We start from the raw sequence: 22,495 nt of genomic DNA on the forward strand, positions 1-22,495 counted from the left end.
CACAGTTCTCCATTCATCTCGACAGAAATTCTAATCTCGGTAAACGGCATTTCAGTTTTGTCCATCGTTATCGGTCATTTTTTACATTTTAAAACTTTCGTGTAGGGAGGGTGCTGTCTGAGGCTGCTGGATTGTCGGCATGTTCGCAGTGAACCAGTTGTTCAGTCGTGTCTAGAAGTGGCACATTGCACTCGCTTTTTCGTTTCGTTCCTCCGTTCAGTTCCTCATCAGCGTGGAGTGATGTGCGTGTGGGTGTGTTTCGCTGTGCGGTCACTGTCTGTGTGTGTTTGCATGTTCTGCGGGTGCTGCGGCTTTGTAGTTTACTGAAGTCATGCTGGGACACCCGAGTGGATTCGTGTATAGGGCGCTCTGGACTGTGGGGCGCGCAGTTGTTTTTTGATGGGGTTGGAGGCTTTTGTACAGAAGCCGAGAGGGGTCACAACAAATGCAAACGCCGCAACAAATACAAATGTGACAACACAACGAAAAGCCACAACAAACAAAAAAAGCCACAATGGAAATGAACGTGGGACTCTATTTTAATGCAAACGCTGCAACAAATACAAACACCACAACACAAATGCAAATGCCGCAACACATTAAAAAGCCAGAACACATCACAAAGCCACAACGGAAGTGACCACGGGACTCTATTTTCTGATAGACCGATCAAGCAGCAAGTGAAGAAGAACTACAATGTGAAAAGTAAAGGAACTTGCCGCTTGATCGGTCTATCGGAAAATAGAGTGCCGTGGTCACTTCTGTTGTGGCTTTTTAATGTGTTGCGGCTTTTGCGTTTGTGTTTTGGCATTTGTATTTGTTGTGGCGTTTGCATTAAAATAGATTCCCGCGGTCGCTTCCGTTGTGGCTTTGTGATGTGTTGTGGCTTTTTAATGTGTTGCGGCATTTGCATTAAAATAGAGTCCCGCGGTCACTTCCGTTGTGGTTTTTTGTCATGTTGTCGCATTTGTATTTGTATTTGTTGCGGCGTTTGCGTTTGTTGTGACCCCCCTTGGCTTCCATACTTATGAGCGTGCCTACTAGCCCGGAAAATACGGTATTCAATTACAGGTGGTTTTATAGCTCAAAAATACTTAGAAAAACAGGTATTTTAACTTTGAGCGGGATCGCCTCTCCAAGGATCTGACCTGTAACTCTGTCTGGTTTGGTCCCCATGAAGAAAAAAAAAGAAAGATTCAATGCCACACTGCAGAAAAAGTCACATCATCTCTGTCAAGAAAAACATTTGACGGACCTGCCACCAGAAAAGTTACACGACTCAATGAAAACCAGTCCAAACGAGTAACGCGCAACACAAAGTGAACATTGGACCGTGAGCGGTGCAGACATTTTCTCCGTGCTCTTTAGTGTGGCGCAGTGATCAGCATTAGCGACGTGAATACAGCTTCAGATTTTACAGTGGGCGCGTGACGAACCGGCAGCAGTCGTCTTTTACATGACAAACGCTCATGCGAAATATTTTCACCTAAAATAAACCGGCAACTTTCAGTCAAAATGCCGAAACTCAAATGTACACCTTAAATTACAAATCTCAAAATATAACACAAGACGAATAGAAAATGATATAACTACATTTGTATATAAAATGTGTGGATATAAGTTAGATCCGATACAGAACCTGACCGTATTTTCTTACACGTGTCAAAGTGACGGTGCTGCTATGGACATTTCAACATTAAGTTTGTGAAGGCACCGCCGAGAACACTGCAAAAATAAGCTCTACAGGAGATAAAATAAAAACAATCTTTAAAAAAAAATCAAGTTATTACAAAACTATGAATGTACAAAATTTGATTCTTTTAATTTTCTCAATAGTTTCAATAACAACTAACAACCAATAAAACAACTAAAAAGTAAAGTATGTAATAGTAAAAAGTAGTTCAAGGTCCACTTTGGTTCCACAAGTTAATTTTCCATTCATTTTTCACAAAATTCTAATGTAAAGGTATTGTGGAGCTACGTGCGAGTCCAAAAATCACATTTAAAACGCCGGATTCTGCAAAGTGCTTTAATAAAATACAGATTTATAAAGTTAAAGAAAGAGATTTGAAATAAGATCTGAAATACCACAGAGCTGATTAGGCCCTGAGCTTTCAAACTTGTATTTATTGTATTTTTTTTTTCCAGAATGTCTGAGAGAAAAATGAATGAGAAATGCACTTTTGGGAACCTACGTGGAGCTCTATTAAACTTGCTTCAAATAAATGTCTGATAAATAGTATAAGTAAATATATATATATCTGTACATCGGTTCTAGAAGCAACTGACCTTAACGTTGTAAAATATACGCAAATATACAAGTACTAGTCATTTTAACTCCTGCAGATTTTCAGTTTTACAGTGTGCATTTAGGTCATTTACACTTTATACATTGACTAAACATGTCACAGTTTTCCCGTGAGGAGGAAGAGGAAGAGGAAAGGAGGAGGGTATACTTTCTTTCTGAGTCAGTACTGAATCAGAGCAGCAGGGGGAGGCAGTGATACAGAGGGAGTTAAAACTGCATTAGATTCACGTGGAATGGTTGATTTCGTGTATTTTGGGGGTTTGTTTTGGTAAAGCTTCTCTCAGTAACGACCACGGGTTATCGAATAGGCTGAGTTCATGGTCTACAATCTGATGATGTCGTAGTTTCAGATGGAGTTCAACCCCAAAGACTATCATGTGTTTGGGGTTGAACGATGGCACCACTTTCTGAGGAGAATGTGAAAAAAAACAACAACAAAAAACCACTTGAATGAGGATAAGACCAGGGATTACAGAGATGTGAACCATAAACCAGGTCAACAACTCTGCACCTGAGACTGTGACCTGTCTCAGCTCCAGTTCAACTCCAGACAGTGTAAAAAAAAGTGTGACGTCACATGAACACAACCTATTCTAGTCCATTATGATCAAATGCTTTTCTTACAGCAGGGTCATGTTACCAGGTTTTGCAAAGGAAGCCATGCTACACTGATGGAGCAGACAGATTAAGGCATCTGATGAAACATTCACAAGAGAAGCTCCAAGTTTATCTTAAAAAACCCCAGCTCAACAAAGCCCAGATCAACAGAGATGGAGTAGAGAGGCAGTTTCATGGCCTTATGAATACTACCCTTTCTAAATGTGAATATCATTTAATCAAGAGGGCTCACACTGACAGATATTCATCAGTTCTGCTGATAAAATCAAATGATTTGATTTTGAATTTCAGGAGTCCAAACTAATGGTCATTGTTGCTGGATTGGTGCAACAGTTCACTGTGGACACTTCAGTGTATAATGTAAGAAGAGATCTCCCAGGAGTCTGAAAGAGCCACTGTACTTTGCAACTGATCATCAACATTCTCTGGGGGTGTGATGCTAACTAGAGGCACTGCTCTGTCTGAAGCTCTGTTACTCAAGTTAGACAATTCCCTCTCAAGTAACATTACTCAAAATGTTTAAATCCATTTTTGTATTTCTTCTTGACTTTTCAGACTACTTTCTAACATTCACTAATTGATGATTTAACAAAGCATTAATTAGTGAATGTAATTAATTAGTGAATGACCGTGCATTCTCAAGTCACTGCATGTGTTTGTGATGTTTGAAGAGTAGGTACACTGTCCTGGTTCATGTGAAGTCTCCTCTGTGCAGTGACGACACATGACACTGATGGTGTTTCATGCAGTGGTGTCTCTGTGTGATGTGACACGTGTGTTTGTGGGAGTGGTTTTTACAGCAGCGTGGCTCAGTGTTAAAGTGCAGTGTCACAGGACATGGGTCATTTGGGCACCAGCCCGCGGGACTGTGGGTAAATCGGGGGTCCTGGGCTGGGGCCGTATGGAGAGGTGGGAGTGGTCGACTTCTTGCCAGTTTTCGGACGCCTGGGACAGAAAATATAAAACGACTTAGTGAAAAGGAAGTGGCAATGTGACACAGGAGCAGAGACAGCTCTGGAGATAGAGCAACAAGTGTGAAATTACAAATATTCATGCATAATAATGGAAGACTGTTGATCACAAGCTCTAGAGTCAAACTGTTCTGTTCAGACTGTACATTTGTAGTACATTTAGTCAAAGTGTCTTTTATTCTTAAAACGTTTTTTATATTATATTTTATTTGAACAAAGGTTTTTGACTATTTTTACTTAAGTAAACGTGTATTTGATCCATCCTTCAGTGTCTCTGGGTTAAACCTGTCAGGAGCAGTGGGATCCATCTCCAGATTTTGAGCTAGTCTTGCTCAGAACTATCTTAGCTGGAGGATTTGACCTGTTGTGCACTTTTTAGGTTAATGGGGGAAAACAGAGTGCCCAGAGGAAACCCACCAGACACAGGGAGAACATGCAAACTCCACACAGAAAGGCCCAGGAGTCGCCACTCTTGCACTGTACTACTACAAACTAGTATTACCATTCATTGTTTTATGTCACACCTTAAGCACTTTAATAGTTTGTAAATTTTTGTTCATCGACAATGGCCTCTTAAATCCAAAAAGTCATTGTGTGCTTATAAACTCATTATGGAGACTAATAAGGATTCTGAAAATGCATAAAGTAAATGAGGAGGAACCACTGCAAACCCTTTCAAATTTAAAGACAGTAAAAAACATACCCTGGGTTCTTGTTCTTCTTGAGGCTGTTGGCACTGCCAACTCTGCTGCTCCTCTCCTGCCCCAGACTCGGACTCAGTCCTGGGCTGAAGCTGCTGATGTGAGACGCATCCACCTGGATCTCCTCCTCGTCCTTCAGCGCGTCCTCCAGAGCCGCCGCCACTTTAGGAGCAATCACAGGCTCCTGGTACTCTCTGGTGCTCCGAGAGGGCAGGTCCAACTCCAACATGACCAGGTTATCAGCCTAAACACACACACACACAGTAAAAACACAGTAAAAACACAGTAAAAACATGGTACTCTCTGGTGCTACGAGAGGGCAGGTCCGACTTCAAGAGCAGGGTACTAGCCTAAAGACACACACAGTAAAAACACAGGCTCCTGGTACTCTCTGGGTGATCAGCAGGTTATCAGCCTGAGCCAAAACGATAATTTAACATTCTTATTCTGTTGGTTTGGTTTGATTATTCACATATGTGGTGCTAATGAGTGAGCCACAGTTAGAAGAATATGAAATGCATACTGAATGTGAGGCCAAATTTGTGAACCGAAATGTCTTATTCCAGAGCACACATAAACACATAAAACAGAACTCACTTTGTATCTGAAGTCGGGCTTCATCATCATGGCCATGCGCGAGTTTCGGGTCAGAGGTCGTTTGTAGCCCACGGCAGAGAGGGGGCGGGACATCATGAGCTGGTCACTGCACACAGCACCACACAGGGTTAATCACAGGGTTAATCCAAAACATTTGTCATTAACATTAAATGTCTGCTGCGCTTGAGTTTGGGACTTACTCTTCGAGGCGGGTGATGGGGCGGAGCTTCCAGTACTCGTCTTCGTCGCAGTATGCTCGATTCTCGATTTTGTTCTTTTCCTCCAGAGGAATAAAGTTCTCGATGATTAGCTGCCTAAAAACACAGAACCCACAAGAAGTGGCTTAATATGAGAGATACACTTAATCTGTACACTTCTGGTGTTCACTACAACAAGAACATGCAACCAACCAAATGCAAAACTATGGCATAGGATAGAAATCCGTGCATGTTTGGAAAATCAGAGCATTTTTGTCTGTAGTTGAGCATAAAATAAATATTTGTAAACTCTTGAATGAGTCCAGTCGTACATAAAATGCATTGTGTGTATTTAATCCATCAGAATAGGAATTGAAAAGTTACGACATCAAGAATTACAATCATGAAATGAAAATTTACGATTATGGTTTCTTCAATACAAATACAACTTCACAATCAAAAATACAAGACTGAGACCAAGACTGAGACCAGGACTGAGACCAGGACTGAACAGGGAGGAATAGACGAGGACTGAACAGGGAGGACTAAACCAAGACTAAACCAGGACTAAACCAGGACTAAACCAGGACTAAACCAGGACTAAACCAGGACTAAACCAGGACTAAAGGATAAAATACACACAATACATTTTATGTATGACTGGCCTTATTTAAGTTTACGAATATTTTACGCTCAACTACAGACAAAAATGCACCGATTTCCCAAATATGCAAGGATTTCTATTCTATGCACACAAATATTTCTGGACGTTTTCTTACTCCATATAAAAACTCCATATAAAACACAAAATATTTCTGAATCAATAGGGTGGAACAATGAGGACAGCAACAAACTACCCACAAACTGAAGTGTTGGGTTCAATTCCCGCTGAGACCAGTGCATACAGTTGTTTTGTCCTTAGGCAAGACACTTCCCCCACCCTGCCAGATGAATGTGGCATGTATGTTGGTGGTCGTAGGGGCCGACAGCACAGATAAACACCCAGGTAGAGTGAATAATGTACAAAATCAAGGTCCCTGGTGTTACAGTGATAATAGTCTGCTGTGAGTGAGTCAGACTTACTTGAGCTTGAGGTCTCGGGTCAGTTCGTTCTGGGTCTGTTCCAGTTCTTGTCTCTCACTGATGTGGAGCTCGTGGATGTCATGGATCTCCTCCTTCACTGCCTGAAGCTTTGCAAACAGCTACATGGCAGAAAGGAAGGAGGGACACAGTGAAAATGAGCTGAGAAAACCTGAGAGAGGAGCAAGGGGAACGACTGACTGGCATAAGAGAGGAACTGTGTAGAAATAGAACATAGACCAAGGAATTCTAGCAGCACTACCTCAGGAGAGTTTCTGAAGTGAAAAGATGGATAACTGTGCCACGGTCAAAGCTGTTTCTTGGGATTTAGAGGTTGTTGTTTTTTTTAGTGTTTTCCAGACAACTGACAAAGATTTGAGTTTTGTGGTCATTACAGTTTCATGCATGGTGTTACTTTCTAGAGTTTCTTGGTTTCTCATAAATTTAATTCTTTTAACTTTGTAACTATTTTTATTTTGTGGTAATTTATAGTTTTCCAGTGTTACCTGTTTGTTTATTCATGTTTTTACCGTGTTACCCTCATGAGTTGGTCTTGTTTTTTTTTTACAGTGTTACCTTATTTAGTTCCTTGGTCTATATTTGCAGCTGAAGTCAATAGTTCCTGGGCGTGTGATGTTAACTATAGACACCGCTCTGTCTGAAGCTCTGTTATTCAATTTAGACTTTAATCTGAGTTTTGTTTTACCTCAATTGGACCATAAAGAACTGACTTTGTCGGAATCTGTGCTATGAAACAAATCCGTTTTGTCGCTCTCTTTGTTGTGCTGTTTAAGTCCATTTTATGTGTGAATTATGTCACCATGGCAATTGCTGTACATTCCACCATAGAGATACTGGCAGAACAGCCCCAGAGTGATGTCACCGCAAAAAGTCACATGTTTTAGAGTGGTACCTTTTTGAGCTTCTTGGTTTTGATGTCCACCTCCTGTTGTAGAGAGCTGTAGGTCTCCTTTAGCTCCAGCGTCTCCTCGTCTCTGCTCTCCATCTGCTGCTGAATCTCTCGCTCTCGACGTTTCTAAAAACACAAACGCACAAACATGAGCAGGAGGCGAGGGATAAGCTGACAGCCAATGTTCAGACCAGCGTTTATGTTTTATCTCATTTCAAAGCTGCAACCCACTTAGATCTTTCTGCTGCTGTGATGTTGCACCATGACCCAGGTACACGTGTCTGGGATAGCGTCTCCAATCTCTGCTGCCATTTATCAGGCTGTTGTTTTCCACGATTCTAATGGCAGATTCAAATATATAAACTGAATCATGACTAAATCAAATAGTGTTTAGTTTGACAAATGGGCCACCCCTACACTCTATATACCGTATTTTCCGCACTATAGGGCGCACTTAAAAGCCTCCAACCCCATCAAAAAATGACTGCGCACCCCACAATCCAGAGCGCCCCATACATGAATCCACTCAGGTGTCCCTGCACGACTTCAGTAACCTACAAACCCACACCACCCGCAGCACACGCAAACACACACAGAGCAGACAGCGAACGTGCAGCGAAAAACACCCACAGACACACTCATCACTCAACACGGACGAGGAACAGAACGGATGAATGAACCGAAAAAGCGAGTGCACTTTTAGACACAACTGAACAACTGAGTCACTGCGAACACGCCGATAATCCGTTGGTCCCAGACAGCACCCTCCCTACACGCCACAGCTGAACAAAGCCCAGAGTCACCGTGAACGCCACAAACAAACAAAACCACTCACCCATCACACTGTTGGGTTTCATTTAAAGTGCCTTATAGGCCGGTGAGGTTTATATGTGAAAAAAGTTTGAAAATAGACCATTTAATGACAGTGTGCTTTATAATCCAGAGTGCCCTATAGTGGAAAATATGGTAACTCCACATATTTTACCTGCTCAGCGATCTCCTGCCTCTTCAGCTCAAGCATCTTCTGTTGTTCATTCGTGTGGTCCACAATGTTCTTCCCGCCGACCAGAAGTTTGCTCTCCATCTCCTAAAATACAAAAAGAACAACACAAAACATTATAGCAGTCGCATAGGTTAGAATGATATCAGCAAGATGTGAGATGAGTTAAAGCTAGTCATACAAGTTGCTAATTAAATTATTTATACAACTTTTATTGACCCACATGTGAAATGACTTTGACACAATAGCTCACACATTACAAACTATCACTAAAAAGTGGTTAGTTAAAGGCTGAATNGCAAACGCCGCAACAAATACAAATGTGACAACATGACAACACAACGAAAACAACAAACAAAAAAAACAAAAAAAAGCCACAATGGAAATGAACGGGACTCTATTTTAATGCAAACGCTGCAACAAATACAAACACCACAACACAAATGCAAATGCCGCAACACATTAAAAAGCCAGAACACATCAACAAAGCCACAACGGAAGTGACCACGGGACTCTATTTTTCTGATAGACCGATCAAGCAGCAAGTGAAGAAGAACTACAATGTGAAAAGTTAAAGGAACTTGCCGCTTGATCGGTCTATCGGAAAATAGAGTGCCGTGGTCACTTCTGTTGTGGCTTTTTAATGTGTTGCGGCTTTTGCGTTTGTGTTTTGGCATTTGTATTTGTTGTGGCGTTTGCATTAAAATAGATTCCCGCGGTCGCTTCCGTTGTGGCTTTGTGATGTGTTGTGGCTTTTTAATGTGTTGCGGCATTTGCATTAAAATAGAGTCCCGCGGTCACTTCCGTTGTGGTTTTTTGTCATGTTGTCGCATTTGTATTTGTATTTGTTGCGGCGTTTGCGTTTGTTGTGACCCCCCTTGGCTTCCATACTTATGAGCGTGCCTACTAGCCCGGAAAATACGGTATTCAATTACAGGTGGTTTTATAGCTCAAAAATACTTAGAAAAACAGGTATTTTAACTTTGAGCGGGATCGCCTCTCCAAGGATCTGACCTGTAACTCTGTCTGGTTTGGTCCCCATGAAGAAAAAAAAAGAAAGATTCAATGCCACACTGCAGAAAAAGTCACATCATCTCTGTCAAGAAAAACATTTGACGGACCTGCCACCAGAAAAGTTACACGACTCAATGAAAACCAGTCCAAACGAGTAACGCGCAACACAAAGTGAACATTGGACCGTGAGCGGTGCAGACATTTTCTCCGTGCTCTTTAGTGTGGCGCAGTGATCAGCATTAGCGACGTGAATACAGCTTCAGATTTTACAGTGGGCGCGTGACGAACCGGCAGCAGTCGTCTTTTACATGACAAACGCTCATGCGAAATATTTTCACCTAAAATAAACCGGCAACTTTCAGTCAAAATGCCGAAACTCAAATGTACACCTTAAATTACAAATCTCAAAATATAACACAAGACGAATAGAAAATGATATAACTACATTTGTATATAAAATGTGTGGATATAAGTTAGATCCGATACAGAACCTGACCGTATTTTCTTACACGTGTCAAAGTGACGGTGCTGCTATGGACATTTCAACATTAAGTTTGTGAAGGCACCGCCGAGAACACTGCAAAAATAAGCTCTACAGGAGATAAAATAAAAACAATCTTTAAAAAAAAATCAAGTTATTACAAAACTATGAATGTACAAAATTTGATTCTTTTAATTTCTCAATAGTTTCAATAACAACTAACAACCAATAAAACAACTAAAAAGTAAAGTATGTAATAGTAAAAAGTAGTTCAAGGTCCACTTTGGTTCCACAAGTTAATTTTCCATTCATTTTTCACAAAATTCTAATGTAAAGGTATTGTGGAGCTACGTGCGAGTCCAAAAATCACATTTAAAACGCCGGATTCTGCAAAGTGCTTTAATAAAATACAGATTTATAAAGTTAAAGAAAGAGATTTTGAAATAAGATCTGAAATACCACAGAGCTGATTAGGCCCTGAGCTTTCAAACTTGTATTTATTGTATTTTTTTTTTTTCCAGAATGTCTGAGAGAAAAATGAATGAGAAATGCACTTTTGGGAACCTACGTGGAGCTCTATTAAACTTGCTTCAAATAAATGTCTGATAAATAGTATAAGTAAAATATATATATATCTGTACATCGGTTCTAGAAGCAACTGACCTTAACGTTGTAAAATATACGCAAATATACAAGTACTAGTCATTTTAACTCCTGCAGATTTTCAGTTTTACAGTGTGCATTTAGGTCATTTACACTTTATACATTGACTAAACATGTCACAGTTTTCCCGTGAGGAGGAAGAGGAAGAGGAAAGGAGGAGGGTATACTTTCTTTCTGAGTCAGTACTGAATCAGAGCAGCAGGGGGAGGCAGTGATACAGAGGGAGTTAAAACTGCATTAGATTCACGTGGAATGGTTGATTTCGTGTATTTTGGGGGTTTGTTTTGGTAAAGCTTCTCTCAGTAACGACCACGGGTTATCGAATAGGCTGAGTTCATGGTCTACAATCTGATGATGTCGTAGTTTCAGATGGAGTTCAACCCCAAAGACTATCATGTGTTTGGGGTTGAACGATGGCACCACTTTCTGAGGAGAATGTGAAAAAAAACAACAACAAAAAACCACTTGAATGAGGATAAGACCAGGGATTACAGAGATGTGAACCATAAACCAGGTCAACAACTCTGCACCTGAGACTGTGACCTGTCTCAGCTCCAGTTCAACTCCAGACAGTGTAAAAAAAAGTGTGACGTCACATGAACACAACCTATTCTAGTCCATTATGATCAAATGCTTTTCTTACAGCAGGGTCATGTTACCAGGTTTTGCAAAGGAAGCCATGCTACACTGATGGAGCAGACAGATTAAGGCATCTGATGAAACATTCACAAGAGAAGCTCCAAGTTTATCTTAAAAAACCCCAGCTCAACAAAGCCCAGATCAACAGAGATGGAGTAGAGAGGCAGTTTCATGGCCTTATGAATACTACCCTTTCTAAATGTGAATATCATTTAATCAAGAGGGCTCACACTGACAGATATTCATCAGTTCTGCTGATAAAATCAAATGATTTGATTTTGAATTTCAGGAGTCCAAACTAATGGTCATTGTTGCTGGATTGGTGCAACAGTTCACTGTGGACACTTCAGTGTATAATGTAAGAAGAGATCTCCCAGGAGTCTGAAAGAGCCACTGTACTTTGCAACTGATCATCAACATTCTCTGGGGGTGTGATGCTAACTAGAGGCACTGCTCTGTCTGAAGCTCTGTTACTCAAGTTAGACAATTCCCTCTCAAGTAACATTACTCAAAATGTTTAAATCCATTTTTGTATTTCTTCTTGACTTTTCAGACTACTTTCTAACATTCACTAATTGATGATTTAACAAAGCATTAATTAGTGAATGTAATTAATTAGTGAATGACCGTGCATTCTCAAGTCACTGCATGTGTTTGTGATGTTTGAAGAGTAGGTACACTGTCCTGGTTCATGTGAAGTCTCCTCTGTGCAGTGACGACACATGACACTGATGGTGTTTCATGCAGTGGTGTCTCTGTGTGATGTGACACGTGTGTTTGTGGGAGTGGTTTTTACAGCAGCGTGGCTCAGTGTTAAAGTGCAGTGTCACAGGACATGGGTCATTTGGGCACCAGCCCGCGGGACTGTGGGTAAATCGGGGGTCCTGGGCTGGGGCCGTATGGAGAGGTGGGAGTGGTCGACTTCTTGCCAGTTTTCGGACGCCTGGGACAGAAAATATAAAACGACTTAGTGAAAAGGAAGTGGCAATGTGACACAGGAGCAGAGACAGCTCTGGAGATAGAGCAACAAGTGTGAAATTACAAATATTCATGCATAATAATGGAAGACTGTTGATCACAAGCTCTAGAGTCAAACTGTTCTGTTCAGACTGTACATTTGTAGTACATTTAGTCAAAGTGTCTTTTATTCTTAAAACGTTTTTTATATTATATTTTATTTGAACAAAGGTTTTTGACTATTTTTACTTAAGTAAACGTGTATTTGATCCATCCTTCAGTGTCTCTGGGTTAAACCTGTCAGGAGCAGTGGGATCCATCTCCAGATTTTGAGCTAGTCTTGCTCAGAACTATCTTAGCTGGAGGATTTGACCTGTTGTGCACTTTTTAGGTTAATGGGGGAAAACAGAGTGCCCAGAGGAAACCCACCAGACACAGGGAGAACATGCAAACTCCACACAGAGAAAGGCCCAGGAGTCGCCACTCTTGCACTGTACTACTACAAACTAGTATTACCATTCATTGTTTTATGTCACACCTTAAGCACTTTAATAGTTTGTAAATTTTTGTTCATCGACAATGGCCTCTTAAATCCAAAAAGTCATTGTGTGCTTATAAACTCATTATGGAGACTAATAAGGATTCTGAAAATGCATAAAGTAAATGAGGAGGAACCACTGCAAACCCTTTCAAATTTAAAGACAGTAAAAAACATACCCTGGGTTCTTGTTCTTCTTGAGGCTGTTGGCACTGCCAACTCTGCTGCTCCTCTCCTGCCCCAGACTCGGACTCAGTCCTGGGCTGAAGCTGCTGATGTGAGACGCATCCACCTGGATCTCCTCCTCGTCCTTCAGCGCGTCCTCCAGAGCCGCCGCCACTTTAGGAGCAATCACAGGCTCCTGGTACTCTCTGGTGCTCCGAGAGGGCAGGTCCAACTCCAACATGACCAGGTTATCAGCCTAAACACACACACACACAGTAAAAACACAGTAAAAACACAGTAAAAACATGGTACTCTCTGGTGCTACGAGAGGGCAGGTCCGACTTCAAGAGCAGGGTACTAGCCTAAAGACACACACACAGTAAAAACACAGGCTCCTGGTACTCTCTGGGTGATCAGCAGGTTATCAGCCTGAGCCAAAACGATAATTTAACATTCTTATTCTGTTGGTTTGGTTTGATTATTCACATATGTGGTGCTAATGAGTGAGCCACAGTTAGAAGAATATGAAATGCATACTGAATGTGAGGCCAAATTTGTGAACCGAAATGTCTTATTCCAGAGCACACATAAACACATAAAACAGAACTCACTTTGTATCTGAAGTCGGGCTTCATCATCATGGCCATGCGCGAGTTTCGGGTCAGAGGTCGTTTGTAGCCCACGGCAGAGAGGGGGCGGGACATCATGAGCTGGTCACTGCACACAGCACCACACAGGGTTAATCACAGGGTTAATCCAAAACATTTGTCATTAACATTAAATGTCTGCTGCGCTTGAGTTTGGGACTTACTCTTCGAGGCGGGTGATGGGGCGGAGCTTCCAGTACTCGTCTTCGTCGCAGTATGCTCGATTCTCGATTTTGTTCTTTTCCTCCAGAGGAATAAAGTTCTCGATGATTAGCTGCCTAAAAACACAGAACCCACAAGAAGTGGCTTAATATGAGAGATACACTTAATCTGTACACTTCTGGTGTTCACTACAACAAGAACATGCAACCAACCAAATGCAAAACTATGGCATAGGATAGAAATCCGTGCATGTTTGGAAAATCAGAGCATTTTTGTCTGTAGTTGAGCATAAAATAAATATTTGTAAACTCTTGAATGAGTCCAGTCGTACATAAAATGCATTGTGTGTATTTAATCCATCAGAATAGGAATTGAAAAGTTACGACATCAAGAATTACAATCATGAAATGAAAATTTACGATTATGGTTTCTTCAATACAAATACAACTTCACAATCAAAAATACAAGACTGAGACCAAGACTGAGACCAGGACTGAGACCAGGACTGAACAGGGAGGAATAGACGAGGACTGAACAGGGAGGACTAAACCAGGACTAAACCAGGACTAAACCAGGACTAAACCAGGACTAAACCAGGACTAAAGGATAAAATACACACAATACATTTTATGTATGACTGGCCTTATTTAAGTTTACGAATATTTTACGCTCAACTACAGACAAAAATGCACCGATTTCCCAAATATGCAAGGATTTCTATTCTATGCACACAAATATTTCTGGACGTTTTCTTACTCCATATAAAAACTCCATATAAAACACAAAATATTTCTGAATCAATAGGGTGGAACAATGAGGACAGCAACAAACTACCCACAAACTGAAGTGTTGGGTTCAATTCCCGCTGAGACCAGTGCATACAGTTGTTTTGTCCTTAGGCAAGACACTTCCCCCACCCTGCCAGAGATGAATGTGGCATGTATGTTGGTGGTCGTAGGGGCCGACAGCACAGATAAACACCCAGGTAGAGTGAATAATGTACAAAAATCAAGGTCCCTGGTGTTACAGTGATAATAGTCTGCTGTGAGTGAGTCAGACTTACTTGAGCTTGAGGTCTCGGGTCAGTTCGTTCTGGGTCTGTTCCAGTTCTTGTCTCTCACTGATGTGGAGCTCGTGGATGTCATGGATCTCCTCCTTCACTGCCTGAAGCTTTGCAAACAGCTACATGGCAGAAAGGAAGGAGGGACACAGTGAAAATGAGCTGAGAAAACCTGAGAGAGGAGCAAGGGGAACGACTGACTGGCATAAGAGAGGAACTGTGTAGAAATAGAACATAGACCAAGGAATTCTAGCAGCACTACCTCAGGAGAGTTTCTGAAGTGAAAAGATGGATAACTGTGCCACGGTCAAAGCTGTTTCTTGGGATTTAGAGGTTGTTGTTTTTTTTAGTGTTTTCCAGACAACTGACAAAGATTTGAGTTTTGTGGTCATTACAGTTTCATGCATGGTGTTACTTTCTAGAGTTTCTTGGTTTCTCATAAATTTAATTCTTTTAACTTTGTAACTATTTTTATTTTGTGGTAATTTATAGTTTTCCAGTGTTACCTGTTTGTTTATTCATGTTTTTACCGTGTTACCCTCATGAGTTGGTCTTGTTTTTTTTTTTACAGTGTTACCTTATTTAGTTCCTTGGTCTATATTTGCAGCTGAAGTCAATAGTTCCTGGGCGTGTGATGTTAACTATAGACACCGCTCTGTCTGAAGCTCTGTTATTCAATTTAGACTTTAATCTGAGTTTTGTTTTACCTCAATTGGACCATAAAGAACTGACTTTGTCGGAATCTGTGCTATGAAACAAATCCGTTTTGTCGCTCTCTTTGTTGTGCTGTTTAAGTCCATTTTATGTGTGAATTATGTCACCATGGCAATTGCTGTACATTCCACCATAGAGATAGAGATACTGGCAGAACAGCCCCAGAGTGATGTCACCGCAAAAAGTCACATGTTTTAGAGTGGTACCTTTTTGAGCTTCTTGGTTTTGATGTCCACCTCCTGTTGTAGAGAGCTGTAGGTCTCCTTTAGCTCCAGCGTCTCCTCGTCTCTGCTCTCCATCTGCTGCTGAATCTCTCGCTCTCGACGTTTCTAAAAACACAAACGCACAAACATGAGCAGGAGGCGAGGGATAAGCTGACAGCCAATGTTCAGACCAGCGTTTATGTTTTATCTCATTTCAAAGCTGCAACCCACTTAGATCTTTCTGCTGCTGTGATGTTGCACCATGACCCAGGTACACGTGTCTGGGATAGCGTCTCCAATCTCTGCTGCCATTTATCAGGCTGTTGTTTTCCACGATTCTAATGGCAGATTCAAATATATAAACTGAATCATGACTAAATCAAATAGTGTTTAGTTTGACAAATGGGCCACCCCTACACTCTATATATACCGTATTTTCCGCACTATAGGGCGCACTTAAAAGCCTCCAACCCCATCAAAAAATGACTGCGCACCCCACAATCCAGAGCGCCCCATACATGAATCCACTCAGGTGTCCCTGCACGACTTCAGTAACCTACAAACCCACACCACCCGCAGCACACGCAAACACACACAGAGCAGACAGCGAACGTGCAGCGAAAAACACCCACAGACACACTCATCACTCAACACGGACGAGGAACAGAACGGATGAATGAACCGAAAAAAGCGAGTGCACTTTTAGACACAACTGAACAACTGAGTCACTGCGAACACGCCGATAATCCGTTGGTCCCAGACAGCACCCTCCCTACACGCCACAGCTGAACAAAGCCCAGAGTCACCGTGAACGCCACAAACAAACAAAACCACTCACCCATCACACTGTTGGGTTTCATTTAAAGTGCCTTATAGGCCGGTGAGGTTTATATGTGAAAAAAGTTTGAAAATAGACCATTTAATGACAGTGTGCTTTATAATCCAGAGTGCCCTATAGTGGAAAATATGGTAACTCCACATATTTTACCTGCTCAGCGATCTCCTGCCTCTTCAGCTCAAGCATCTTCTGTTGTTCATTCGTGTGGTCCACAATGTTCTTCCCGCCGACCAGAAGTTTGCTCTCCATCTCCTAAAATACAAAAAGAACAACACAAAACATTATAGCAGTCGCATAGGTTAGAATGATATCAGCAAGATGTGAGATGAGTTAAAGCTAGTCATACAAGTTGCTAATTAAATTATTTATACAACTTTTATTGACCCACATGTGAAATGACTTTGACACAATAGCTCACACATTACAAACTATCACTAAAAAGTGGTTAGTTAAAGGCTGAATAAAACCTAAGCCTAGCCTCCCCGGCCCTCTCTGCCTCTCCTCCCCCCTCTCACCTTCCCTTTAGCAGTGAGCATCTCTCAGACCTTCCTCTCACTTTTCTCTCTTTTCCCCCTTCCTCCTTCCTCCCTCTCTCACCTTCACTTTAGCAGCGAGCATCTCTCCAGCCTCCCTCTCCCTTCTCAGATCCTCCATCTTGCGTTCTTTCTCTTGCAGGAGTCGTTGCTTCTCTTCGGCCACGAGGCTGTGGTCTTCCATGATGGCGCTCCTCTCTCTCTCCAGTTTATCCTGCTGGTCTCTCCAGTAGTCTCCCCTCTCGTCTCCCTCTTCATCGTCTTCCTCTGTCTCACCCTCCTCTCCGTCCACATCATCGCTGCTGTAAAAGGGGAGACATTAGTTACATTTCAGTAAATTATGAAATAATGGCCATGTTTAAATGATGTTTTCTGATTCTCAATTAATTGGTCTGAATTAAATCGTTTGGAATTAAAATATTCTCCTTCGAGTTTACGTGGAAATAATAATTCTGAATTGAAGTTTACATGGAAAACTCGTTAAATCGTTTTTATTTAATTCCGCTCAGCGTCTGGAGGTGGGGAAGGGTTCTGATTGGACAGAGACCCCAGCATATTTACGTCGACCGGAAGAAAACACACACTTCAGCTGCTAAAGGCTTTTCTGTCATCTCAGTTTGTCATTACACCACGGAAACAAACATGATCCAAACTTTTTCTCAGTTGTTTCGATGATAATTAAGTTGAGATCGCGTCAAAAGGGCAACCCAATGAGCATGTGCTGAATGACCAGAATTATTTTTAAGAAGAATAAACGTTTACATCATCGAGGAATACATTTTATTTAAAATTGGAATAAACCACCCACTTACTTACTTGAGTATTCAAAAATATTATTAAGCCTTAAGCCTACCTACTGTCTTTAAGATTGACTGTGAATAGGCAAAATGACAGTAAATGTAGCCTAAATAAACTCAACTTAAATCTACTTTAATAACACCTAATAGAGCCAAAGTCGAAGATTTATAATCAGTTGAGAATTTACCATATGCTTGCACTTTAAAATATATAGGCTATCGTCAAAACAAATCAAATAGTATAAGGGCAGAGATTTTTTTTTTTTTTAGACTTTACACTTTCAAGAGGCAAAAGAATACAGTGTAAATCTGAATGTTGACTTTTCAATAAGATTACCGTTTTGAATATTCAGATTTTTTTTTTACCAATTTGAACTGAACTAAAAGATTCTAGATGCATTGTTTTGTGTCATCCAATATATATGGTATATTTCTGTACCCACCCCTGGTCGCGCCGCTGGGCCCTCCTCTTCTTCTTCCTCCCTGAGCGTCTCTGCAGTTGGGCTTTGAGTCGGGCGATCTCTTCCTGAAACTCTCGCAGCCGAGCGTCTTTAGGATCCTCGTTGATGCGTGGTTTGTTCTTGATGTTTTTAGCTCGGTTAGCATAGCGCAGCGTTGTTAGTGTCTCCTCCACGTTATAAGAGGCGGGGCCAATGTTTGCCACCATCACAGTGCGAGCGTTTCCCCCCAAAGAGTCCTGAAAACAACAAGAATTCACTTTACAGTCATTGTACATTATAAATGTGCAGTAGGATGACTTCCAGAACTTTAGAAGCAGCAATGTCTATCACAGTACATTGTTACATTATGAAACAAAAAGCTGACATGGTATAAGAAGTTAAAGAAATGTGTGTTGTGCTTTGTTGATACCTGCAGCAGGCGTGTGAGTTTGGAGTCTCTGTATGGGATGTGGCTGCTGCGTCCGTCCACCAGAGCAGAGATGACGTTCCCCAGAGCTGACAGTGACAGGTTGATCTTCGTCGCCTCCTTTAGCCTCTCTCCCTGTGCTCCCGTCTTCGTCTGCCTCTCACTTCCCGCCAAATCCACCAAGTTAAGCTTCCCCATCCGGATGTGGCTCTCCCCGTCTAAGCCCAGCTCGCTGCACTCCACGGTGATGACGAAGATGGCGTGTGACCTCGAGCTGTGTTCATTCATGTTGGTCGCTCCCACCGATCGGTTTTGGTTTCCGACAATCATGACGCGCTCGAGCTCTTTGACACTTTTGGTCACGAAAGACAACAAATCTTTCACGTAAACACCAATGTCCGTCCTCTCCCTCAGCTCCAAACGCCGCGATTGGTCCTTCGAAAGCAGGTCTCGGATTTCCTCCTGATAAATCTCCAGATATGAAGCTCGGACTAGATATTGTTGATTTTGTGTGCGTGAAATTTGCGTAAAAATGTGTTCAAATGAATTCGGGATGACACCCCTCCTCTCCGGGTCATTTCTAACTCCTTCCATAGTGTACGTTTTCCCAGTCCCTGTTTGCCCATATGCAAAAATAGTCCCATTAAAACCAAGCAGCACAGAGTCCACTAATGGTCTAAACGTCTCATCATATAGATCAATTTGCTTTGAGTTCCAGTCGTAAACAGAGTCAAAGGTGAATACTTTGGGCACGTCGCTGTTGGATACATCCCGGGGGTTTCTGACGATGATTTGACCTAACTTGACATCGACAGAAACGACTCGCTCATATTTGGCGGCGCGTTCCTTCTCGTTCATTGGTCGACATCGCACCACAACCTTCACCGTCTCCGCGCTCCGAGCTTTGGACATTTTGGACGAGATCCAAAGTCTCCAAACGAGCAAATCAGCAGACACACGGCCACATCAGACCTGAAAGAAGAGAATAGTTAGAACTGATAGAATATGATAAAGATCCACTGCTTTATCCCGCAACAGGCCTTAAGTCTTGTAGTCGATTCAGCCAACTAAATTTGATTAATTGTAAGAATTCTAAGGTCTATAAAGACAGCAAAAAGAGCACATATGGAGTGAGTTAACTGCAGTTTTTTGAGTCAATGCACAGCTTACTTTCAGTTAAGATTAAGGTTTGCCTTCACTGTACCCCCCAGGCCTCTGCATTTTCAATGGCACCCATGGCAGAGCTTGAGCTTGAGCTGGTCAGGACTACCTTAGCTGAAGGATTTGAGCTGTAGAGCATGTTTTGGATTGATGGGGGTAACCGGAGTGCACAAAGGAAACCCATGCAGACACAGGAAGAACATGCAAACTCTACAGAAAGGCCTGGGCAAACCAAAGATTGAACCCCAGACCATCTTTCTGTGAGACAAAAGTGCTAGCCATTCAGCCACTGTGCCAGAGATGCTGTTTGAAGATGAATAATGCAGCGTCATTCATTAATGATTTGTAAAAATAAATGATTTCATATTAGGAAATTCTGTTTTTTCAGAAAGCAAATGGTAAAGGTGAACTCTGTGGCAAAAATTCAAAATGTCATTTTAATCAAACTCTATATATTGCAAACTTGTAAGAAAGAGCCATGTGAGTCACTATATGACTCATTGGGATAGTCTGACTGGCTCAGTCCACCCAGACCACAAAGGTGCCAAAGGCTCTGAGAGCTACAAATGAGTTCTATCTCTTTTTTAGTCGATTCACTGCTGCACAGAGTGTTTATTGTCAACAACAGCCAACAGCCCTTTTGTAAGGATGATATAAGACGCCTGAGAACCTGGAGAGGGCTGCTCCTTCACTGCACAAATGTTACTTTTCCTGTTCTTCTGTTCTGCTTCACGCTGGCTTAATACACTCATCAACACTTAAGACCATGACAGTGTTTAATCCATCTGTTCTACTTCCATTGTCAGAGAACAATATTCTCAAACTACGACCATACGTCAGCGTTATGGTGCAACATTAAACACAGAATAATGATATTAAGCTACGATACATTTGAACAAGGCATGAATTAAAAATAAGGCAACAATAAAAAAACAGACTTTGACTGAACCTGTCTCAAGAAAATGTTTTTGCTTTGCCTTGAATGTTCTCATAAGCATAAGGCATAAGCTTCTATTTCTCATTGTATTAATTCCTGGTCTTTTTACTGCCATCAGTCAGTCGGCGTCACCTTCAACATTTTATTCTCAGCTCTGCCACCCTGACACAGGCAGAACAAGCAAACTCAGACCACCCAACAGATGAATGAAAACAAGACCCCAGCCCACTGAGATAGAAACACAGAAGTAGGCATGTTAGTTCATTGAAAAATAATTTGATACATTTTACTATCACACTGCCAAAGGAAAAACAAGCCTGTAATGTCCCCTGCAGTTTAATTAGGCACTGACAACTTGTGTTAGCAGCTTAACATTTCTTAGTAACACTATTTTTAGCTCTCAGCTGGTTTGTACCATGACAACCACAAAGACAACAGCCTTACCTATTCTGTATAACTACTATTAACTACCCTATATTCACATCAACTATAAGCATTGCCTCCTTCCAATAAAAGAGCGGCTACAACTGCGAATTCCAGCTCGAGAAGAGAGCTCGAAATCGGCCTAGCAACAGCAAACACACCGGTTACCTTAGCTACAAGTCTGATAGCATTTCAGCTAACGGAGCAGATCGGGAGGGACACTTTACACATTTTTACAAGAAATTGACGGTTTGTTAAAAGGTACTTACGCGCCATGAATGACTCAACACCGCAGAGACATGGTTAACGTGGTTTTTATTGTGAATTACATCGTTCAGTTGTTAAAAAGTGAAAAAATGTGAGGCTAATCCAAAAGTCGGGTCCGCCGTTGGCCGATCATCCACAACGGTAACACGGCGGATGCCAGATACTCAAAACAAATCCCTCACATGGAAAAGGATAAAAGCTAAAATAACTGATACGTGTTGGGCTATTAAGATATTTTACATTAACAGTCTGTTTAGAAAAAAATACGTGGAAGCTAGATTTACTTCCATCTCAATGTGTTTTGCGCATATATTTGATGGTAAATAGTTTAAGGATTAAAATGTGGAGTGAAAATCTGGCAACCCACCGACAACGCATATTACTGATCAGCTGATCCTGCAGTAGGCATTTGGAAACTTCTTTATTGTCTGTGCTCAGATCAGGAGTTAAAATTATTTAAAAAAAATTATTCATCCTTTTCATATATCTAACATACCAGTAAACTGTGATTGTGATATATTTTAGACATTTCAAATACAGTTTTAAGTGGTGGAATCAGTGGTAAAGTTGCTGCTACTTACTTTGCTACAGTAATGCATTTTCTTATGTTTTATGTAAGGAATAGGGTTAGCAGACATCCCTATTTACCTGGGACAGTCCCAGTTTTGAGCCCTGTGTCCCGTCCCAACAGATTTATCCAAAACCAGTGATTTGTCCCAGTTTTATACAAAAAATGTCACAGGTGTCCCTATTTTTGACCAGTTTGATCCTTGCCAACAGTAAAGAGAGGCATAAATTGACATCTGCTTATGTGAAATACAGAAAGGCTGCTTAAAAATGGCCAAAACACAGAAAATGTGACTATACTGACTCATATGTTAGTTGTGAACGGGCCGAGTGCAGAACAGTTTTCCCTCATTACGCACTCGTTTCACAATTTTACTTTTACCAACCACAAACCGGGGCATCCCACTTTTTGACTAGTAGTAATACTTTTACTACTAAGCTATATTTGTTTTAACTAACAAGCAGAGATACAGGGAAAAT

The 22,495-nt window shown here is 41.4% G+C and overlaps 2 protein-coding genes across 3 annotated transcripts; both read right to left on the reverse strand.

Moving 5' to 3' along the window:
* Positions 1-772: 772 nt before the first annotated feature.
* Positions 773-8,466, reverse strand: LOC129410869 (kinesin-like protein KIF3B). The gene is made up of 7 exons (XM_055159825.1): positions 8,368-8,466; positions 7,386-7,508; positions 6,476-6,594; positions 5,396-5,509; positions 5,196-5,301; positions 4,601-4,842; positions 773-3,871 (listed from the first exon to the last, which is right to left on the reverse strand). The coding sequence occupies exons 1-7, from the start codon at positions 8,464-8,466 to the stop codon at positions 3,769-3,771; spliced, it is 906 nt and encodes a 301-aa protein (XP_055015800.1). The 3' UTR covers positions 773-3,768.
* Positions 8,467-11,720: 3,254 nt separating this feature from the next.
* Positions 11,721-21,588, reverse strand: kif3b (kinesin family member 3B). Of its 2 annotated transcripts, none has more exons than XM_055159823.1 (11): positions 21,451-21,588; positions 18,664-19,632; positions 18,237-18,490; positions 17,061-17,295; positions 16,614-16,715; positions 15,629-15,751; positions 14,712-14,830; positions 13,651-13,764; positions 13,451-13,556; positions 12,854-13,095; positions 11,721-12,122 (listed from the first exon to the last, which is right to left on the reverse strand). In XM_055159823.1, exons 2-11 carry the CDS (start codon positions 19,570-19,572, stop codon positions 12,020-12,022), a joined length of 2,307 nt encoding a protein of 768 aa, XP_055015798.1. In that variant the 5' UTR covers positions 19,573-19,632; positions 21,451-21,588; the 3' UTR covers positions 11,721-12,019. The 2 variants fall into 2 exon arrangements, with proteins under 2 accessions (XP_055015798.1, XP_020785387.1); XM_020929728.2 differs by having other exon boundaries at positions 17,061-17,298.
* Between the last annotated feature and the right edge of the window lie 907 nt (positions 21,589-22,495).

This window comes from Boleophthalmus pectinirostris, unplaced genomic scaffold, assembly GCF_026225935.1.
Source record: "Boleophthalmus pectinirostris isolate CB_2022bp ecotype Guang Dong unplaced genomic scaffold, ASM2622593v1 HiC_scaffold_2823, whole genome shotgun sequence".
Classification (NCBI taxonomy): domain Eukaryota; kingdom Metazoa; phylum Chordata; class Actinopteri; order Gobiiformes; family Gobiidae; genus Boleophthalmus; species Boleophthalmus pectinirostris.